The sequence below is a fragment of the Tauraco erythrolophus genome, chromosome 4 (assembly GCF_009769465.1).
Source record: "Tauraco erythrolophus isolate bTauEry1 chromosome 4, bTauEry1.pri, whole genome shotgun sequence".
Taxonomy (NCBI): domain Eukaryota; kingdom Metazoa; phylum Chordata; class Aves; order Musophagiformes; family Musophagidae; genus Tauraco; species Tauraco erythrolophus.
This window is the reverse complement of record NC_141468.1, coordinates 23,634,922-23,653,244: the sequence shown is the minus strand read 5'-3', so window position 1 is coordinate 23,653,244 and position 18,323 is coordinate 23,634,922. Positions and strand designations below refer to the sequence as shown.

At 38.1% G+C, this 18,323-nt stretch overlaps 1 protein-coding gene across 1 annotated transcript in view; it reads right to left on the bottom strand.

Annotated features, from left to right (window-relative positions):
* MOV10L1 (Mov10 like RNA helicase 1) overlaps nucleotides 1–18,323 on the bottom strand; it is a 34,043-nt gene extending 15,720 nt beyond the window's left edge. The window contains exons 1-13 of the mRNA XM_009979304.2: nucleotides 18,239–18,323; nucleotides 13,834–14,018; nucleotides 11,868–12,025; nucleotides 11,340–11,452; nucleotides 10,294–10,484; nucleotides 7,979–8,119; nucleotides 6,854–7,095; nucleotides 6,528–6,723; nucleotides 4,369–4,563; nucleotides 3,564–3,678; nucleotides 1,907–2,084; nucleotides 1,202–1,272; nucleotides 736–827 (exon numbers count right to left, since the gene is read on the bottom strand). Coding sequence (XP_009977606.2) covers nucleotides 736–827; nucleotides 1,202–1,272; nucleotides 1,907–2,084; nucleotides 3,564–3,678; nucleotides 4,369–4,563; nucleotides 6,528–6,723; nucleotides 6,854–7,095; nucleotides 7,979–8,119; nucleotides 10,294–10,484; nucleotides 11,340–11,452; nucleotides 11,868–11,922 — 1,589 coding nt within the window. The 5' untranslated portion in view covers nucleotides 11,923–12,025; nucleotides 13,834–14,018; nucleotides 18,239–18,323. The remainder of the gene's footprint in view (nucleotides 1–735; nucleotides 828–1,201; nucleotides 1,273–1,906; nucleotides 2,085–3,563; nucleotides 3,679–4,368; nucleotides 4,564–6,527; nucleotides 6,724–6,853; nucleotides 7,096–7,978; nucleotides 8,120–10,293; nucleotides 10,485–11,339; nucleotides 11,453–11,867; nucleotides 12,026–13,833; nucleotides 14,019–18,238) is intronic.

Sequence of the window (18,323 nt, the reverse complement as noted above, 5' to 3'; positions counted from 1 at the left end):
GCCTACATTTACATAAACTACAACAGCACACACCTACAGGGTATCCGGTATTTTTTACTATGCACTAGTGCATCTAAGAACAGAGGCTTTACAGAAAAACACTTTTTGTTTTTTTAAAAAAGCATCTATCAAGAAACATGCTGCAGAGTGTCAAGCAACAGCTTTGCTATGAATAACATTGATACATATGTTTTCCAGCTCTTCAGTGTGACAAAGATGGCCTGATGTTCCAGACTTAGATAGTCTTTCAAGGTAGTTCTCTGCAAAGCTGATTTTACAGAGAAGGTTAAGCAACTCTGTACAGATAGTAACATCCCACGAATAAATCAAAAGTATAAAAAGAAGGGTGGTTAATATCAGCAATTTTTTTTTTTTTTTTTGCATAGTCTTGCAGCCATACTGGTGTATTTTTTTCTTAAATAAAACCAAAACCAAAAAACCCCAAACCAAAACACTCCCCCCTCACCATTTCACTGCCTGGCACTGGTGCAATCGTTTAGAGAGGCTTAAAACAAGAATTCTTTGTACATCAGGACTGCAGTTGCAGTCTTTTACCAATGAATGTAGAGGCAAATGTGTGTTGAGGGAAAAGGGTGAAAGAATTGGCAAGATCTTAATTATGTCCTTCTCCTATCTGTATCCACCAAAATAACCAACTGACAGCCATGTATATTTTAAAAGTCACTTTACTAGAGGAAACATTAAATGCAGCTTTTTGAAAACTTATAAAAATACCTGCAATGAACAAATTCCACATCCATGGGTTCCAAGTTGTAAGACCGTTCAAAGTCTGCATTACATTTAAGAGTAACATCTTCATTACATATCTATTGTGAAGAGGAAAAAAAAGTCAGTTTACTGATGAAGGTTTAGTACTTCAAACACAAAGAAGCATCTCAAAACACTGAACTCGCCCATCACCTCCAAAAGGAACACCGAGATTTACCCACTATCAACATATTGCATATCTAGATTATGTTATGAATGCTTTCAGAGCAGGTAAAGATCATCATCTAGAAAGAATAGGGAAGTCAAAGTCTTCAAGAAATACAATAAAAATACAAAATCACCACTCAATGTAGATAAAGAAACTTTAGCTTCCCAGAAGTCAAGTTAAACTAGTCTAACTCCATGAATTGCCAGCTTCCCCTTTGAAACCTGTGGACTACAGTATTTTCAACAGGAAATACATCTCACTTACCTCAGTAATATACGCAACGTACTCTATGATATGCTCAGAGTAGACCTGACTTTTCAGTATCACCTTATCACCTAGTTGTAAACAAAGTTAAAAGGCAACATACTATTACAAAGAATAGCATAATTCTCACTGCAGCACTTAATTTCTTCCTCTTTTGCATGGTTAAATGAGGAATTTGCTGGATGTTAGATATTAACTAACTTCCACAAAGTTGTTGTATCCATGAGTATCTGTTCTGAAATGCCATATTGATATGTAATGTTCTATATTACATTTTAAAAGGCATCCAATACTGATGCCATCAGACAACACCTCCTGAAAACAGTATCTTGTTTATTATATTATTTGAGGTTCTGAATTAAATTTCAGTTACTTTCCTAGCTTTTGATACACTCATTGTCTTAAGTTGTAATTGCACAGTTTATTTTTGCTGAAAGCTCCACCAATTTTTGTAAATGAAAAATCCTGAAGTATTGGAACATGCATAAGAACAGACACATGCGGTGCTGCTTCAGACAGCAGTCACTGTAAGACTCACCCTATGACACTAAGTGCAATTCACCTGTTCAGTAGCGTAGATTGATAACTTTGTGCTCAAATGTGTGAAAGACTTCTTTAAACAAATGAATAAGCAGCTGAGTCTGTATTGCACTGAAAATATTGATCAACATGCTATTTGGCTTTATTTCACATTACAATTACTACCTGCAATCAGGTGAGGTCTGCCCTCTTCCACTCCTGGTACTTCCAATACTAACAAGTTCCCATTCCTTTTCAAAGTAACCCCACTCATGTTAAAGTCTTTTATCTCTGCTTCTGCATGGATCTCTTCAAGCCACAAGAGAGTAGAAAAGTTTGCTTTATAATTATCTAGATTAAGGCGCTGAAAAATAAACCAATATACATTATTGTTGTAACTTCCATGCTAAGATATGAAACCCACTATTCTTAACATTATACAAAACACCTCTTAAGAGAGATTGCACAGCAACTGTGTTGTCAATTGAGGCACCGAAATACATGTATCTATACACCTGCTAATATTTTCAACTCCTCCAGTAGTCAAAGCAGAATCAATATAGTCCTTGGACCTCAGATACAATAGCCAGTCAGCTAAAGAGTTAACCAAGTTTCTCCCTACTACAATGGCAGTTTCAACATCTGAATTCGGGTGCAGTCCATAAAGTGAATTTATGCTTAGCAATCCCAGAAAGCATAAAGTCTAAGTACACTGGGCAGAGACAGGCAAAGAGAGTCAGTCATATCAGTCTTGGCCCTGGCTGACAATTATACAACTTATGGCAAGCTGAAAGAAACTGAACTTTTTCCCCTCAGAGCTTAATGCATCTGACTGAAGAGCTATTCTCCCAACAGCACAAAGCTCTATCTAGACCATGTCTGAATGCAGCCAGAAGAATGAAAGAAAACATAGAATGCTCTGTTTGCTATCTTCTCACTCAAAGACAAGGTGAATGAGCAGTGCTTTCTGGAGCAGACTTAAAACAGCCACCAGTACCAGACAGAACTTAAGGTGTGCTTTAAAAGAGTTACCATTAATGGCAGGCTTTCAGTATAAAATTATTTCAACCACTAGAGTTTTATCTTCTTTTTGAGAGAGAAACACTAACCTGCTATCTTAATGCTGTGATCTCAGGTTTTGTGTGAGCTATTTAGAAAGCAGACGATATAGCCTTTTACATTTTTGAAAAATTAAGTATTAGCCCCAGTTTATAAATCCTTAAAAAGTTAGGAAGAAAACCAAGTGCATTGCAGTAATGCTCTATCAGAAATTAGGACAGAGTTTTGGAGAAGAAATCACTAATATTCTTGTTAGACTTCAGATTTAGGGGTTTTTTTGGTACGTATTCTGAAATCACTATACTTGTATACTTGCAGGAAGAATTTGAAAAAGCCGTAGTGAATTAAATTTGATGATTTTAAAAAAAAAGTTTTGAACAACCAGAAAACAATCCTCTGTTATTGCAATAACTTAGGAATTTCTGCTTTCATTTGCTATGAAACAACTGCTGGACTACTGTTCTGACACCTCAAAAAACCCTTTCCAATGATGCCTGAGAGTGAAGAGGAATCTTTGTTCAGCTTCTGTAATATCCCCCATCCCCAGGATACTTTTACTCTCTTTTCAGTTTTTCACATTTACCCTTTTGTAAGCTTGGATTCTGTGACATACTGAAACCCAGGGAGCTTACAGGATACAGACTAAAGTCTTAAGTCTACTTGGTAACAGCATTACATCATCTTCTACTACACTAAGGTTACACAGTTTTGCTAAATTAAGGCCAGCTTGAACCAACACACTTCCATAAAATATATTTTCTTATATAAACCTACACTTGCATACCTCTGCTAGGAGGGGCTGAAAGGTCAGTACGTCTAACTTCTGCTCCACACATTTTCTTAACTCATTTGGTATGACATAATGGGGCAAAAAGCTTGGCAACTGCTTTCTGTGATTTCTAAAAGAAAAACGTAGGACACAATTTAGCTTTCTCAAAGTATATACGTGAAAAATAGCCAATTAATATGCCACATCATCAAGGCTATAAAACCAAAATATACACACACACACGACAGACCCAATGATTCCTTCAAAACAACAATTGAGAAGTTTGCTATACTGGGAAGAAAGGTAAGTGTTTCGGTTACAGATTATTTGAAAACCTCATGTGTTTGATTTTTCAGTTCACGGATATTTTTTATAACTAAGCAAATACTACAATGGGAGCTTTGCTTATTTTCAAAGGAAAAGTTCTGAATGAAAGACAGAAAACACTTATCAGATATAGATGTCAAAGTTCCTTGAGGAGTTAAGAAGCTAACCCCCTCGGAAAACTATTTTCAATTTCCCATCTTTTTTTCCTTAATTTTACTTGCTACTTGTAGATTACTATGCAACAGTGTTTATTACATTATATAGTAGAAAGAACTCCTGTTTGGCAAATCTGCACAGAAACCAAGCAGTTTATTACTAAACCAACTACTTCTATCAGTAATGTCTACAATTATCTTGTTTACAACATACATATATAAATATGTACAGACTCTTCCAGTTTCACATTTTCTTTGTCAGCACTATAGACTAGATGTAGCAATACCAAATAAAGCAGCATTAGGTAAGTGTTATTTTTTGCTCTAATTCACAGTACCTTCTGCATTTAGGGACAGCCACTGTTGTCTTCCTTGGCTGAGGTTCTGGAATAATTTCAGCCTTTCTTGGAGAATATGGTTCCACAGGTGCTATTAGTAATTCTTCTTCATTTGTTACAGTGGCTTCAATATAGCGTCCAATAGTAAAATCAGAAAAACCAAGCAACAGGAGTTCTTTACTGTACCCAGGATTCCTTCAAGTAAGCAGAAGTTATGTTCTTAAACCATCAAGTTCATGCTTTATTTTCCCCAGCCTAAGTATTCTTTAAAATAAAATTCTAGATTCTCATTTCAGTAACATATGAGAATGGTTAACTTAAGTGTGAGGAATTACCCTACTCCCCATCCCGAGCTCAATCCATGTAACAAAAAATAACAATAAAAAATAATAAAAATCTCAAACCCCTAATTTCATCAAAAGCTTGGATAAAGAGCAAAACCCCTTCCCTCAACACACTAGGTACAGAACTAATATTTCTGTCACAAGGACATCCTGGAATTACTGTTACTGAAAAAGACTAGCCAAACATTTCCATCAGAGGAACCCAAAGCATATCCGTTCACTGTTCACAGCAACAGCTTTGCTCCATCTTGCTAAGGCTACTCAGAACTGAACTCTAACTAAACACATCAAGTGGAGAAAGTGGGAGAGATCCTCTACTTCTGAAAAACATGCTTTATATGTGGTAAGTGGTGCCTGGGGAGTGACAGAGGGGAAAGATCTGAGCGAACAGTTTCTTCAGACTGATTTCTAAGGAACTTAACACAGAAGATGTAACACACACTATCTGCTCTGAAATCCCTTAATGAACTCATCTCAGCGCTACACAGAGCCCAATTCTCCTCTCAGCACTAACTACACAGTCCAACACTGTTACTACGTGCCTGAAACAAAAGCATCTCAGAAGGATTTCAGATTACTTTCTCTTTGGCAGGATTACCACTTTCTCATGCCAACACTACCTGATCAGGTTAAAATTATAGCCTGGTTTTCTCTGATACACAAACTCAGTGTAGACACTGCACTGTCCACATTTATAAGCTAAATTTGCAGCCTCTACGGTCTCTGAAGTGGCCAGCAAGCACTTGTTAACTTTCAAGTGGCAGCCTCCCACAGAGTTTTATGTGGATTGTTCTCTATTATTAGAAGATTCTCAGGCTTTGTGGCATTTACAGATCACCAATGAAATATAAATCGTTCTCTCTACACGTCTTTCTCCACAAAAGCAGGCCATGTCTGCAGCTTATCTTTCAAACTGCAGCTAAGTCATCCACCCACGAAAATTTCTGCCCCTTGCCTCACTATTTAAATGGTAGCAGAAGTAGTGTGAAAGTTAATGCAGTGTTACTAAGATGAATGAGACCATCTAACCTTGTTTTTCCCTGTCCAACTTTTAGAGAATGATCATAAGAACCAATGGTTGTGGTACACATTTGTAGAGCTACAGCTGGAAGTAAGTGAAAAGTACATGAAAGTGAGCTTTCCAGCATGAGATTCCTACTTGAATTCTGAAAGAGCTCACACAAAGCCACTTTTTATTCTTAACTAAATTCACAAAATATTTTGTTCAAAGTATTTTTTTTTTCAAGGGATTTCTAAGATCCGCAAGCCACTTCCTCTACAAATTACACCTCCAAGGAAGAAAGTTTTTTTATTTCAGCATACATAACCTGCATTTAATATCACAGGACAGGGAAGCTTGAGACTGAGGCATGCAGCAACATGAACATGATGTCAGGGTACCAAGACTGGAAGAAACGTATCAGACATAACACAAAAGTTCCGAGGAAATCTACATTAGCTCTAGTGCTCATAGAGCAATGGATTTTCTGAAAAAAAATATAACCAGCCATATGTATTATCTTCATCTTACTGTAGTGGGGTTTTTTTAAATTTTTTTTAGGAAAGTTATGTACTCCTACTATATTTCTTCATTTACTAATACCATTTTCTTTCTACAAAAATCAGACTCAAGCATTAAAATACTAACTACTTTCAAGGTCTAATATAGGTCTCCACATCATTTGCTAATACATACTGGCTTACTTTAGCTTTACGCCAAAAAAAGAACTATGCCCAGAATAAGGGAAACATTAAGTCAATTTTTATGACTTGTTTCCATTGTATTGGTCAGAACCAATGGAAAGAAATACTTACACAGCTGTGCATCTGATCACTATGAATGTTTTTCCACCTGGTGGTATGACAATTTCTCCAGTAATATTGACATGCTCTATTGGTTGTTCCACATCATCTCTTTGCTTATTTTCTCCATTGTGTAGATGTTCATCTTTCACCAAGCAGAAGTGTTCTTCTGTCCTTAATGAATTTGTATCCTGAGATTTAATTCCTTCTGTAGCAAACACATTATAATAATTGTTACCACAGTTGATATTGCTAGCATAGGCAAGTCTTCTCAAACAAACCTACAGGCCTTCTGAGGAGTTAACACTCAGTATTCAAATGTTAACATTTCACTGTACCTGGAATGACTCCATTCTTCATAATGGATGCATTATTCAATGACTCATATGTTGTTCCTCCACTGTCGTTATATGAATTAATTGCAGCTTTTGAGAGGTTTTCTTGATTTATTGGAAAAGATGACAGATATCCTTCTGGACTATTCTCACATTTTTGAGGAATTTGAAAACTGAATTGCTTGTCTTTCACCCATCCAGCTAATCTGCAGCTGATTAAGGACTGTGGTATATTCCCTTTATTCCTAGAAGTAGTTATGTGATTAATTACATAATTAAATGCACAGTTTATGTTCTTAGGAAGCTTAATTCTACCTCAAGTCAAATACAACAGTCTGTAGCAGGTTTGTTCACCATTATTTCATAACTGCTATCAGAAAGAAATTGCACTGCTGCTTCTAACTCATAAAGACTAGAACCTCTGCTAAATGTTAATATTTCCAGATCATGTCAACTACCATACGAAGCATATAGAAATATTGTGTATAAAAAAACCTATGGTAACTTAAACTTTATCATTGGGTAACTAATCTTAGGAAAGAGCACATAGCAACAAATAGAGGGTACTCAGGTGTGACTTCATCTGAGTCTCTATGCCCAGATGAGGGGGGAGGGGGGAGCAAACAAAAAAACAAAACACAAAAAACAAAAGAGAAAACCATCAAAACAAAAAACCCTCAAGGATACACCAACATAGCTCTTCAGCATTCAAGTTTAAAAAAAAAAATTAGAAAAAAATCTGGTCTGCTTTTAATACATAAGTATGTATCAGTTCTCTTGTTCTAAAATTTTGAAGACAACAGCACATTTGCAGTTCAAATGAAACACACTTACAAGTGAAAGCAATTACTTCAATTCTCATTCCAGAAAGGATTTTATAAGGATTGATAAGAGACATAGGACTGGGGAGTCTCAAAGCACCATCTGCAAGATAGACGCTCAATAAAAAGACTATTCTAAAGACTTTAAATTCAATGAGAAATTATCTTTAAATCCACAGTATTTGAGGGTTACTTGAAGACAACAAACCACAAGGCTCAACTATGAGAAGCTTTGGTACAAAAGACAGGTTTACAGACCATGGAGTGATGGGACGAAAGCAAGCTTAGAACAATCAGAAAGGCTTACTCTATCCAAATGGTCATTCTTTTAGATTCCCCCTGCTTCAGAGTTCCAAAATCAGTCATTCTTGATACTTCCAACTCTCCTTTGTCTTTCATTAAGTCTTCATAAGGCTCATCCAGATTGACTCCATTAGAGTGAGATTGTCTGTAAAAATAACTTTAGCTAGCTATTTTGAAACCCAACTAGATTCAGCAAATATCTTTGATTTGGCACAAGTTTAAGAATCACTATACCACAGCATAGTCACAGTATTTGGGAAGAAGCAGGTGAGAGCATTCACTTTTTCTCAGCTACTTAATACTTCCAGGACAATTAGATTACCTTTACTAACTTAAGCAGCAAATAAAAAAACACAAGCCTTCTGTCAGCAGCACAATAAACTAGCATAAAACTTCGTATGCAAGACTAAAATGATCAAGAAGCTAGCTAATCTTTGGTGAAGAGCTGAATGAAACAGTGATCGAAGCTGTTACAGATCTCTTTGGGCGCTGAACCAAGACGTAACACAGAGCAGCCCCTCAGCAAGAGTCCCGATTAGCACTGGAGCTTAAGAGATAAAATAACTAGACTGGAAGTGTTTCAACATGTACCCCAAGCACTTATGTCTTCTGCTTACTGCTACAATCTGAAAGCAGCAAACTGAAGAAGAAATTAAAAAAAGCTGAAAAACAAAAAGCCATCTTAAAAACTACTATCACACATACTAGAGATGAAAAATGCCTGTGAAACCAAAGTCACATGCTCTTCCCTGTCTGAGACAGTGACCAGAGCTCTAAACTCAGTGTCAGCTACCTGTAGAAGCCTTTAAAAAAATTGTTTCTATTCTACAATTAAGAAATTATTCACTTAGAGTGGCATGAAAATAACTTGGAAATATTTTAATAATCTTGACAATACTTACACAACCTAAGTATTCCTTAGTTATCTAATATAATAAAGTAGAAAATGACTGCAGCTGGTCTTTATCAGCTACACCAATTTACTAGCAAAGCCCACTAGATGTCTCCCATTGCAGCTTAAGCTGCCTCAATTTCTTGGAACAGTAGGAAATACACTAAAACTGAGAAATCAACCCTAAGGTCTACTTTCATAACCTGCTTTAGTAATAATTTTGTGTATAAAATCCATCACTAAAAAAGGGTCCAACTGAAAAAAGTGAACAAATTCTACTGTTGTGCAAAGTGATGTAAACACTTCCAAGCTTCATCTAGGTACAATTTAAAACGTATTATATCCATTATCTCCAGTGATAACAGCTTGTTCCGTTTTTTATAGCTCCTTTGAAGACATATGTACCACCCTTAGCTATATTTCCTAAAGATGGAACAAGGCAAGTTGTCCCAAAGACTACGTTTGAGGGGTATCAGAACGTCCTTTTTGCTCTCCTTTGGACTTTCCAATTGGTTGACAGCTTACTTTTGGCCTGCAGAATCAGATTCAGTAATCCTACCAAGGCCTTGTTAGCACTGAGAGTGACAGATTTGACACATTTTACAGGTAATAGCACTGTTTATATCTATTTGGGTGGTATTTGGGTTTTTCAGAGGACAGACACTCTCTGGATTGCTGCTGCAGAACTGCTACTGACTAGTTGTTGCCCATTCTACATTTGTGTAGTTGATTATTTCACAAAACTTTGCTTCTTCTCCATACTGAACATCATCAACATTTTCCAACCTTTTCTGCAAGCTGTCCAGATCTTTCTCACATCACACACACCATCTAAAGTACCTGCAGAACCTCTCAGCTTGATATTTGCAAGCCCAACAAATCTCTATTATTCGCATCACTAAACTATTCCATTTAGGACAGATATCTGAAGAATCACTACATCTTAAGCAAAATAGATTAAAGAAACATCCATTTTACATCAGTCTTGCTGAGTATGGTTTTCAAACAATAAAGTCCTCACTAGAAGAGCACAGATTAGAGGAAACACAAGGTAAGAGCATGAGCTTGGCGCTTTTCTAACAAAACCATGCAAAACTCCTTCCTTGCCTAGCAATACCCTGAACTCGGCTGCTACTAGTTCTGCTTCTCTAGTAAGAAGAGAGAAGTAAGTAAGTAAGTAAGAAGTAAGTAAGTAAGTAAGAAGTTCTGCTACTCTTCTGTGTCTCCACCTTCTGGAAAGGAAGAAAAACCAAGAGCCAAATCACATCCCACTCTGATTTTCCCAATGATCTATCGTGCCTTCTAGTCAGCTAGTGAAGAATTCCCAGTATTTCTTGCTTAACAGATACAAGAAAATTTAAGCTGCATAATTATAATCCATCTCTAGTTGTTACTAAGTGGAAGGAGAATGAAAGAATGAATATTACCTATCCTGGTTGACTGGCACCAAGCAGAGAGCTCTCCAAACGTAACACGATTGATTGCTCTCCACCACAACCGTGTTCACTAAATCATCTCTACAAGGTGAATAGCCATCAGGAAGTCTCAATGAATCCAAAGTGAAAAATATACTCTCATCTACTGTACCTCTTCTTCCACAAATGCTGGAAATCCGAACCTGTAAAAGTTTGTTATTTAGTGTTAGCTTAAGAGGATAATATCAAGTAACAGGCATACTACCATTGCATATTTTTTTCCTGCAACAGTCATTCTAGTATTAACAGAGCGGCATTCCAACATTTCTGTTATCCCCGGGAGGTAAACATACAGCTCTAACCTAGAATCACTGTGTTTGTCTTTAGATTTAGAAGTGTAAAGAAACACAACTACTTCAGATAAGCACTAGGTTCCACTTAAGTGTGTACTACAATACCTACATTTGACTTAATCATGATTATCTGTCTTGTGGCTTGCCAACTTGTCTAATGTATACTTCAATACTAGCAGTCACAAGACAAGAAGTTTGTTTCCTATGCTTGACATGCAAGTATTAGTCAATATATACAGTTAAGGCAAATAGAATAAACCATAAATCTAATACATGTACTCCTAGAGAGAAAAATATTTTCATTAAAATGAAAAAAAAAAGGGACAACAGTTGTTTTTAAGTTACAACACTGAGATAAATTAAAATAAGAATAATAAATTCCACAGTCATTACTTCTTAAAAAAAGTCTGAAAACCCACACATCCTCATTACAACCAATGTAACTAAAATAACAGTAAGCATCCAAATCAACAACTGATAGCCAGTAAATAAGTTACTCTTCCTGTTCTAACCAAAATGTGTATGCTTTCTCAAAAAGCTTTGCTATCTTAGAAATAATCCTATAAATAGATTAGTTGATATGTTTTATCTTTTAATTAAAGATGTGTTATAGAAGATGTACTGATATTAGCAACTTAAAACCACCTTCAAAACTTCACATCACACAAGATTCCTCTTGCCAAAAACAATGTGCAGAACATTTACCTTGTCTACTTGCTTATATCTCAAAGGCGTTACAGCAACTGCTTCACTGCTCCATGTTGTTGGGTTAATAAAATATTTCGCTTGCACATAGTCACCTTCACAAGGTTTGAAGCCTATGTAAAACAGAACATTCCTCAAGTTTAATTGCTACTGATGACACTTGCATTACTCCCATACAGAACTAGTTTAAGTTAAATAAAATGACCAGCCAGAACAATGCATTATTCAGATCCACTGAATCCAAACTTCTCCTCGTGCTTCTTCTCCCAGTAGGTTATGACAAACTACATGAGAGACACTAGTGGAAAAATACATTCACTTACATGTAACTTGTTTACATGACCACATGAAAATTATGCTCAGTGAGAAGAAACAAGTAGTTTTCTTCACCCAAATCCCTATGTTTGTTTCACTACATATGCTCTATTAGAACTTACTTGGTATGTGGACTGCAAGTTTATCAGAAGATATTTCTATTGTACAGATTAAAAAAAATGAGGAAGAGGAAACCAGAAAGCCCCTACACACCTTCGCAAACATCTTCCATCGCAAAAAAAAGTATTCTGATTAATATAGCCACCATCCTTAGAGAGAGAGGTAATACTGCCAATTAATATTTTCATATTTGGTTCAGAAGCATCACAAGTAGGATTGGAGTCTCTCCATGTATTCTGGATGGCGTCTACCTATTAACACAAAAAACTCCAACATTCAAACAGCTGATATTTACAATTATATGTTAAACATATATTCCTAAAATAAATATCAGAATTTCAACTGCTTTTGGAAGTCAAGCGCTATATATATATATTATATATATATTTTATATATATAGAATATATATATTCTATACTCACAGTTACTGTTCACTACTCATGTTTTTTGTGCACAAAAATGAACAGCTACAAACTACTCTTAAGTCGTCTGCTGCAACACTGACAACTACTATAACTACACGTTGATTTGACAAATCTTTCTCATGCTTCCCTTTCTTTAGGTCTACTTAAGAATTTTCTTCATATTGACAAGAGGACCGGCCCCAGCAATCTGATTGTACAAAAGTGGAACTAGAACATCACTATTTCAGAAAGTAAAAAATTTTTCAAGATGCTATTTATAAGCACTATATGTATTTCAGACTGCCCCATAGTCCTCCTTTAATAATTTGAATAAAAAAACCCCAAAGAGCTGCTTGTTACAAACTCTCCCTATCACCACTTCAAACGTCAGTTTACTTGCTTAAACAGCAACTGAACAAAATGCCTCTGAAGTACCAAAATCAGAACAGCACATAAAAGAAAGGCATGATGAATCAGAAACACTATATACTAATCGATGTAGGATTTTGATCTCCTCTCCCCAATTTATGTATCCTTAGCTAATTTAACACAGTAATGACAAATTCTTCAATCTAGTAACTTACACTTTTATTAAATGTGCATATCAGAACTTTACTAATAAGATTACTACATACATTAGAATACTTTGGGTAATCATTGCCATCCTGTATCTTAAACAGGATCCCTGAAGCCACTAGGTTTGCTGATCACATTCTTTACAGATGGCATGAGCTAGTAAGATGCTTAATTATAAAACACACATTTACTAGAAAACTCAAAGTTAACTTTTAAACTAGTTAAACTGGTTTGCTCTGTACAAGCAGCTTAAACTTTGACTTGGACTTCTGGTCAGGGTGAGTTTAATAGATGAAGTACACTAATCTAGTGCTTTACTTAAGAGTATGATGAGCTAAGCCAAGCAGATACAAGTCAAGAAGATGAGTTCTGTATCACTGTTATCAGCTGCTTCTGCACTGCTGTCAGTCTTTGAAGCGCCAGTTACATTTACATAATATGTAAACGGGGAAGGGCCTCTCAACTCAGCTTCTCAGCTAGATTATCACATAGTTCAGCCTATATGATTAAAAAAAATTACAGTACTTTAAAGTTGTGACAATGTATAATCAAGCTTGAAGCAGGTTTACAAATACAGTGTTAAGAAAGAAAGACACCGAAATTTCCATTTCTGTAACTCTCCATGACATTAAGTTACTGATCTTTTACAACAGGAAGTTTTGAAATTTATGTTCTTATCCACTTCTGTGCAAAAAGAGTAAGCTTGCAGCCCCTGTTTTTAATTTCTTATCCATTCATATAACAATAACATAAAATTGACTTTGTAGCTCACAAAAATTTAAACACACATATTTCAACGAAGCATGAATAAACAAATTCTGATGCCATTATCTCAACCAATAGTTTCATATTCACTACATCTAGACCTATATTCAAAGAACCAGTATTAAAGGAACATTTTAAAGAAGATGGAATAAGATAAAAATAAAAAACCAAACCAACTTATCCCCATTAGGTGAAGGGTGGGCAATTTCTCCTATTTTGTAGGCTTCAGGAGGCTAAAACTATAGTAACTTCGAAAAGAAAGTCTCAAGATATTTACAGAGAAAGCGAGACTACTATTTATTTCCACCTCTTACCCTGATGGCCTTCAGGCCACCCGATGTTTTATCCTCTTCAACAGTGGCAGTAACTTCCTGCCCAATGGTCAGCAGCATATTTTTTGTAACAGCATCCTTTGTGAAGATTATCATATCATCTATCATCCCATAATCATGGCAAAATCTTGTCACTACTCCTTGTACAGTTTTTAATTCTTTATCACCTACATCCAGAGGAAAAGTGTTAGCATAAAAACAAATCACTTTATTACAGAACTATGCAATAAGCAATAAAAGCTACTAAAAGTGATTCCTTCTATCAAAAATTCATTCTATTGTTCAACTAAAAATACCAACAGTTGCCAACTAATTAGTTTCACATTTAAGTCCTGAAGTCTTATGGCAAGTTATGGTTTCGACCAATTAAGAAAGCTCGTTAAATACAAAGTACATTGTAAAAACAGCATTCTTTAAGCTGCATGAAAAAAATCATAGAATATCTTGAGTTTGAAGGGACCCATAAGGATCACTGAGTCCAAGTCCCTGCTCCTCACAAGACTACCTAAAGCTAACCCATATGACTAAAAGCCTTGTCCAGACATTCCTCAAACTCTGGAAGGCATGATGCCGTGGCCACTTCCCTGGGGAGCGTGTTCCAGTGACGGACCACCCTCTCAGTGGAGAACCTTCTCCTAACATCCAATCTGAACTTCCCCTGACGCAGCTTCATTCTATTTCCTCATGTTCTATCACTGGTCACCAGAGAGACGAGACCAGCACCTCCCCCTCCACTGCGGAGGAAGTTGTATACTGTGATGAGGTCACCCCTCAGCCTTCTCTCCTCCAAGGTGAATAAGCCAAGTGACCTCAGCCACTTCTCCTAAGTCTTGATCTCAAGACCTTCCACCACCTTGATCACCCTCCTCTGGACACTCTGATGTTCTTCTTATATTGAGGTGCTCAAAACTGCACACAATACTGGAGGTGAGGCTGCACCAGCGCAGTGTAGAGTTGGACAATCACCTCCCCTAGCTGGCTAGCTATGCTGTACTTGATGCATCCCAGGACACAGCTGGCCCTTTTGGCTGCCAGTGCACACTGTTGACTCATATTTAACTTGCCATCAACCCAAGCCCCCAGATTTCTTTCCGTGGGGCTGCTTTCCTGCCTCTTGTCCCTCCCATTTGTATGTACAATCATAGAATCATTTAGGCTAGAAAAGATCACTAAGATCATCAAGTACAACTGTTAACCTAATGCTACCAAGTCCACCACTAAACCATGTCCATAAGGACCACACCCACATGTCTTTTAAAGACCTCCAGGTACAGTGACTCAACCACTTCCCTGGGCAGCCTGTGCTTGACAGTCCTTTCAGCAAAGAAATTTTTCCTAATATCCAATTTAAACCTCCCCTAGCACAACCTGAGGCCATTTCCTCTTATTCTATTGCTTGTTACTTGGCAAATGAGACTGACAACCACCTCGCTACAACCTCCTTTCAGGTAGTTGTAGAGAGTGATATGGTCTTCCTTCAGCCTCCTTTTCTCCAGGCTAAACAAGCCCAGTTCCCCCAACTCCTCCTCATAAGACTTGTGCTCTACACCCTTCGCCAGCTTCACAGCCCTTCTTTGGACATGCTCCAGCACCTCAATGTCCTTCTTGCAGTGAGGGGCCTGAAACTGAACACACTATTCAAGGTGCAGCCTCACACGTGCCAAGTACAGGCGGACGATCACTTCCCTAGTCCTGCTGGCCACGCTATTTCTGGTAGAAGCCGGGATGCTCTTGGCCTTCTTGGCCACTTGGGCACACTGCTGGCTCCTATTCAGCCAGCTGTCAACCAACATCCCCAGGTCCTCTTCTGCTGGGCAGCTTTCCAGCCACTCTTCCAAGCCTGCAGCATTGCATGGGACTGATGTGACCCAAGTGCAGGACCCAGCACTTAGCCTTGTTGAACATCACGCAGTTGGCCTCAGCTTATCGATCCAGCCTGTCCAGATCACTCTATAGAACATTCCTACCCTCAAGTAGATCAACACTCCCACTCAACATTGCGTCATCTGCAAACTTACTGAGGGTGCTCTTGATCCCCTGTCTAGAAGACTGATAAAGATAGTAAACAGAACTGGCCCCAATACTGAGCCCTGGGGAACACCACTTGTGACCAGCAGCCAACTAACTCCATTCACCACAACTCTTTGGTCCTGGCCATCCAGCCAGTTTTTTTACTCAGTGAAGAGTACAGCCATCCAAGCCATGAGCAGCCAGTTTCTCCAGGGGAATGCTGTGGGAGTGTCAAAGCCCCCACTAAAGTCTAGGTGGACAACATTCACAGACTCTCCCTCATCCATTAAGCAGCTGTCCTGGTTTTGGCCGGGAAAGAGTTAAGTTTTTCACAGGAAGCTGAGAGGGGACACAGCAAAGGCAGCTGACCCAGACTGTCGAGGGGGCTATTATTTGATATCATATGACATCATGCTCAGAGTATATATATCAGGGGAGCTAGCTGGGGGAGGGGCATTCACATCACAGGTCAGGAGAGGGCTGAGTTCTGGGTTCTGAGTGGTGAACAGTTGTAGCACTCATTTTGTATTGTTCCTGTACTGGTATTATTGCAGTTATTATCCCTTCTTGTTTTGGCCTATTAAATCGCCCTTATCCCAACCCACCAGTTTTGCTCTTTCCTCCTGATTTTCTCCTCCCCACCCCACCAAGGGGGAGGAGTGAGAGCAGCAGCAGTGTGCAGCCTAGCTGCTGGCTGGGCTAAACCACGACAACAAGTCACCTGTCACAGGACATCAGGTTAGTCAAGCAGGACCTGCCTTTCATAAACCCATGCTGACTGGGCCTGATTGCCTGGTTTCCCTGTATGTGCCGTGTGATGGCACTTAAGATGATCTGCTCCATAATCTACCCCGGCACTGAGGTCAGACCAAAAGACCTGTAGCTCCCCACATCTCCCTTCTGACTCTTCTTATAGAAAGCCATCACATTTGCTAACCTCCAGTCCACTGAGACCTTCCCAGTAAGCCAAGATTGCTGATAAATGATGGAAAGTGGCTTGGTGAGCATTTTCACCAGATCCTTCAGTACCCTTGGGTGGATCTCATCTGGCCCTACAGACTTTTGTGTAAGTGGTATAGCAGGTTACTAACTGTTTCTCCTTGAATTATAGGGGCTTCATTCTGCTCCTCATCCCTGTCTTCCAGCTCAGGCGGCTGGATACTCAGAGAACAACTGCTATTACTATTAAAGACTAAGGCAAAGAAGGCATTAAGTACCTCAATCTTTTCCTCATCCTTTGTCACAATGCTTCCTCCTGCATCCAATAAAGGATAGAGATTCTTCTTAGCCCTCCTTTTGTTGCTAATGTATTTATAGAAACACTTTCTTATTGTCTTTTACGGCAGTAACAAGACTAATTTCTAGCTAGGCTTTAGCCTTTCTAATTTCCTCCCTGCATAACCTCACATCATTCTTGTAGTCCTCCTGAGTTGCTTGCCCTTCTTCCAAAGGTCATAAACTTTTTTCTTCCCCCTGAGTTCCAGCCAGGTCAGTTTAATTCCATTTCAGGTACAGAATGCCACACTTGGAAATATATATTTTTTAAATTTTTTTTTTCAAATACCTTGAAAAACTTGAGATAAAGAAAATACCTGTAAGCTAAACAGCTTCTCCCAAAAGCACTGGGCCAACAAGTATTTTTAAAATTTCCCATAGCAAAAGGAAGTTCTCAGCAATGTTTGTATGGGGAATTCAACACATTTAAGATTGCTATACTGAAAAAGTAGAAAAAGTAAATGAACTATATACATTAACTCTTCCAATTTGTTTATATAATATTCTAGTTAATACACCCCAAACTGAGATGTGGTGCTGTTTCTCCAGAGATCTAGGAATTTCAAGTCTTTTGGATACAAGGTAGTATCTACTTACATATCACACAAACTTTCAGTAAGCAGCTCTGCACTATAACTTCAGGCTTAAAGCTGGACTGAAGCATGCTAGTTTAGATTTCTAACATACCTAATAGTATGTTACACTCACAATCAATACTATTAATACAGTAGGTAGTCCTTTTGCTTTCTGTATTCATCATCACGAAAAGGCACTTTTTGCTATATTGAGTAATGCTACTAGAAGTATCTTAAGTGTACACCATTTTGGAGCCTCAAAACATCAAAGCTACACTTTCATCTCCATTCTACAGCCCAAGAAAGATGAAGAAGGTTTATTTATTAAGACAGTAGCACAAAGGAAAGCCCAAAGCATCCACCAAACGCTTGCCATCTTTTCCTGATTTCCTTTCTTAAGGCAACAGGTTTTGACTCAGCCCCACTCACACGGGGGATGAGACCACAAAGTCCCTCAAGGCTCTGAAGCTGCACACAGGCCCTGCATCCAGCACCACAACAGCACAATGGGTCCAAGGAACTCCTACCTGAGGCCGCCCATCTGTCACCTCCTTCCTCGTCACCTGCACGTCTCCAGAAGTAGGAGAGCGCCTTAGAAAAGAGGCCGAGCAT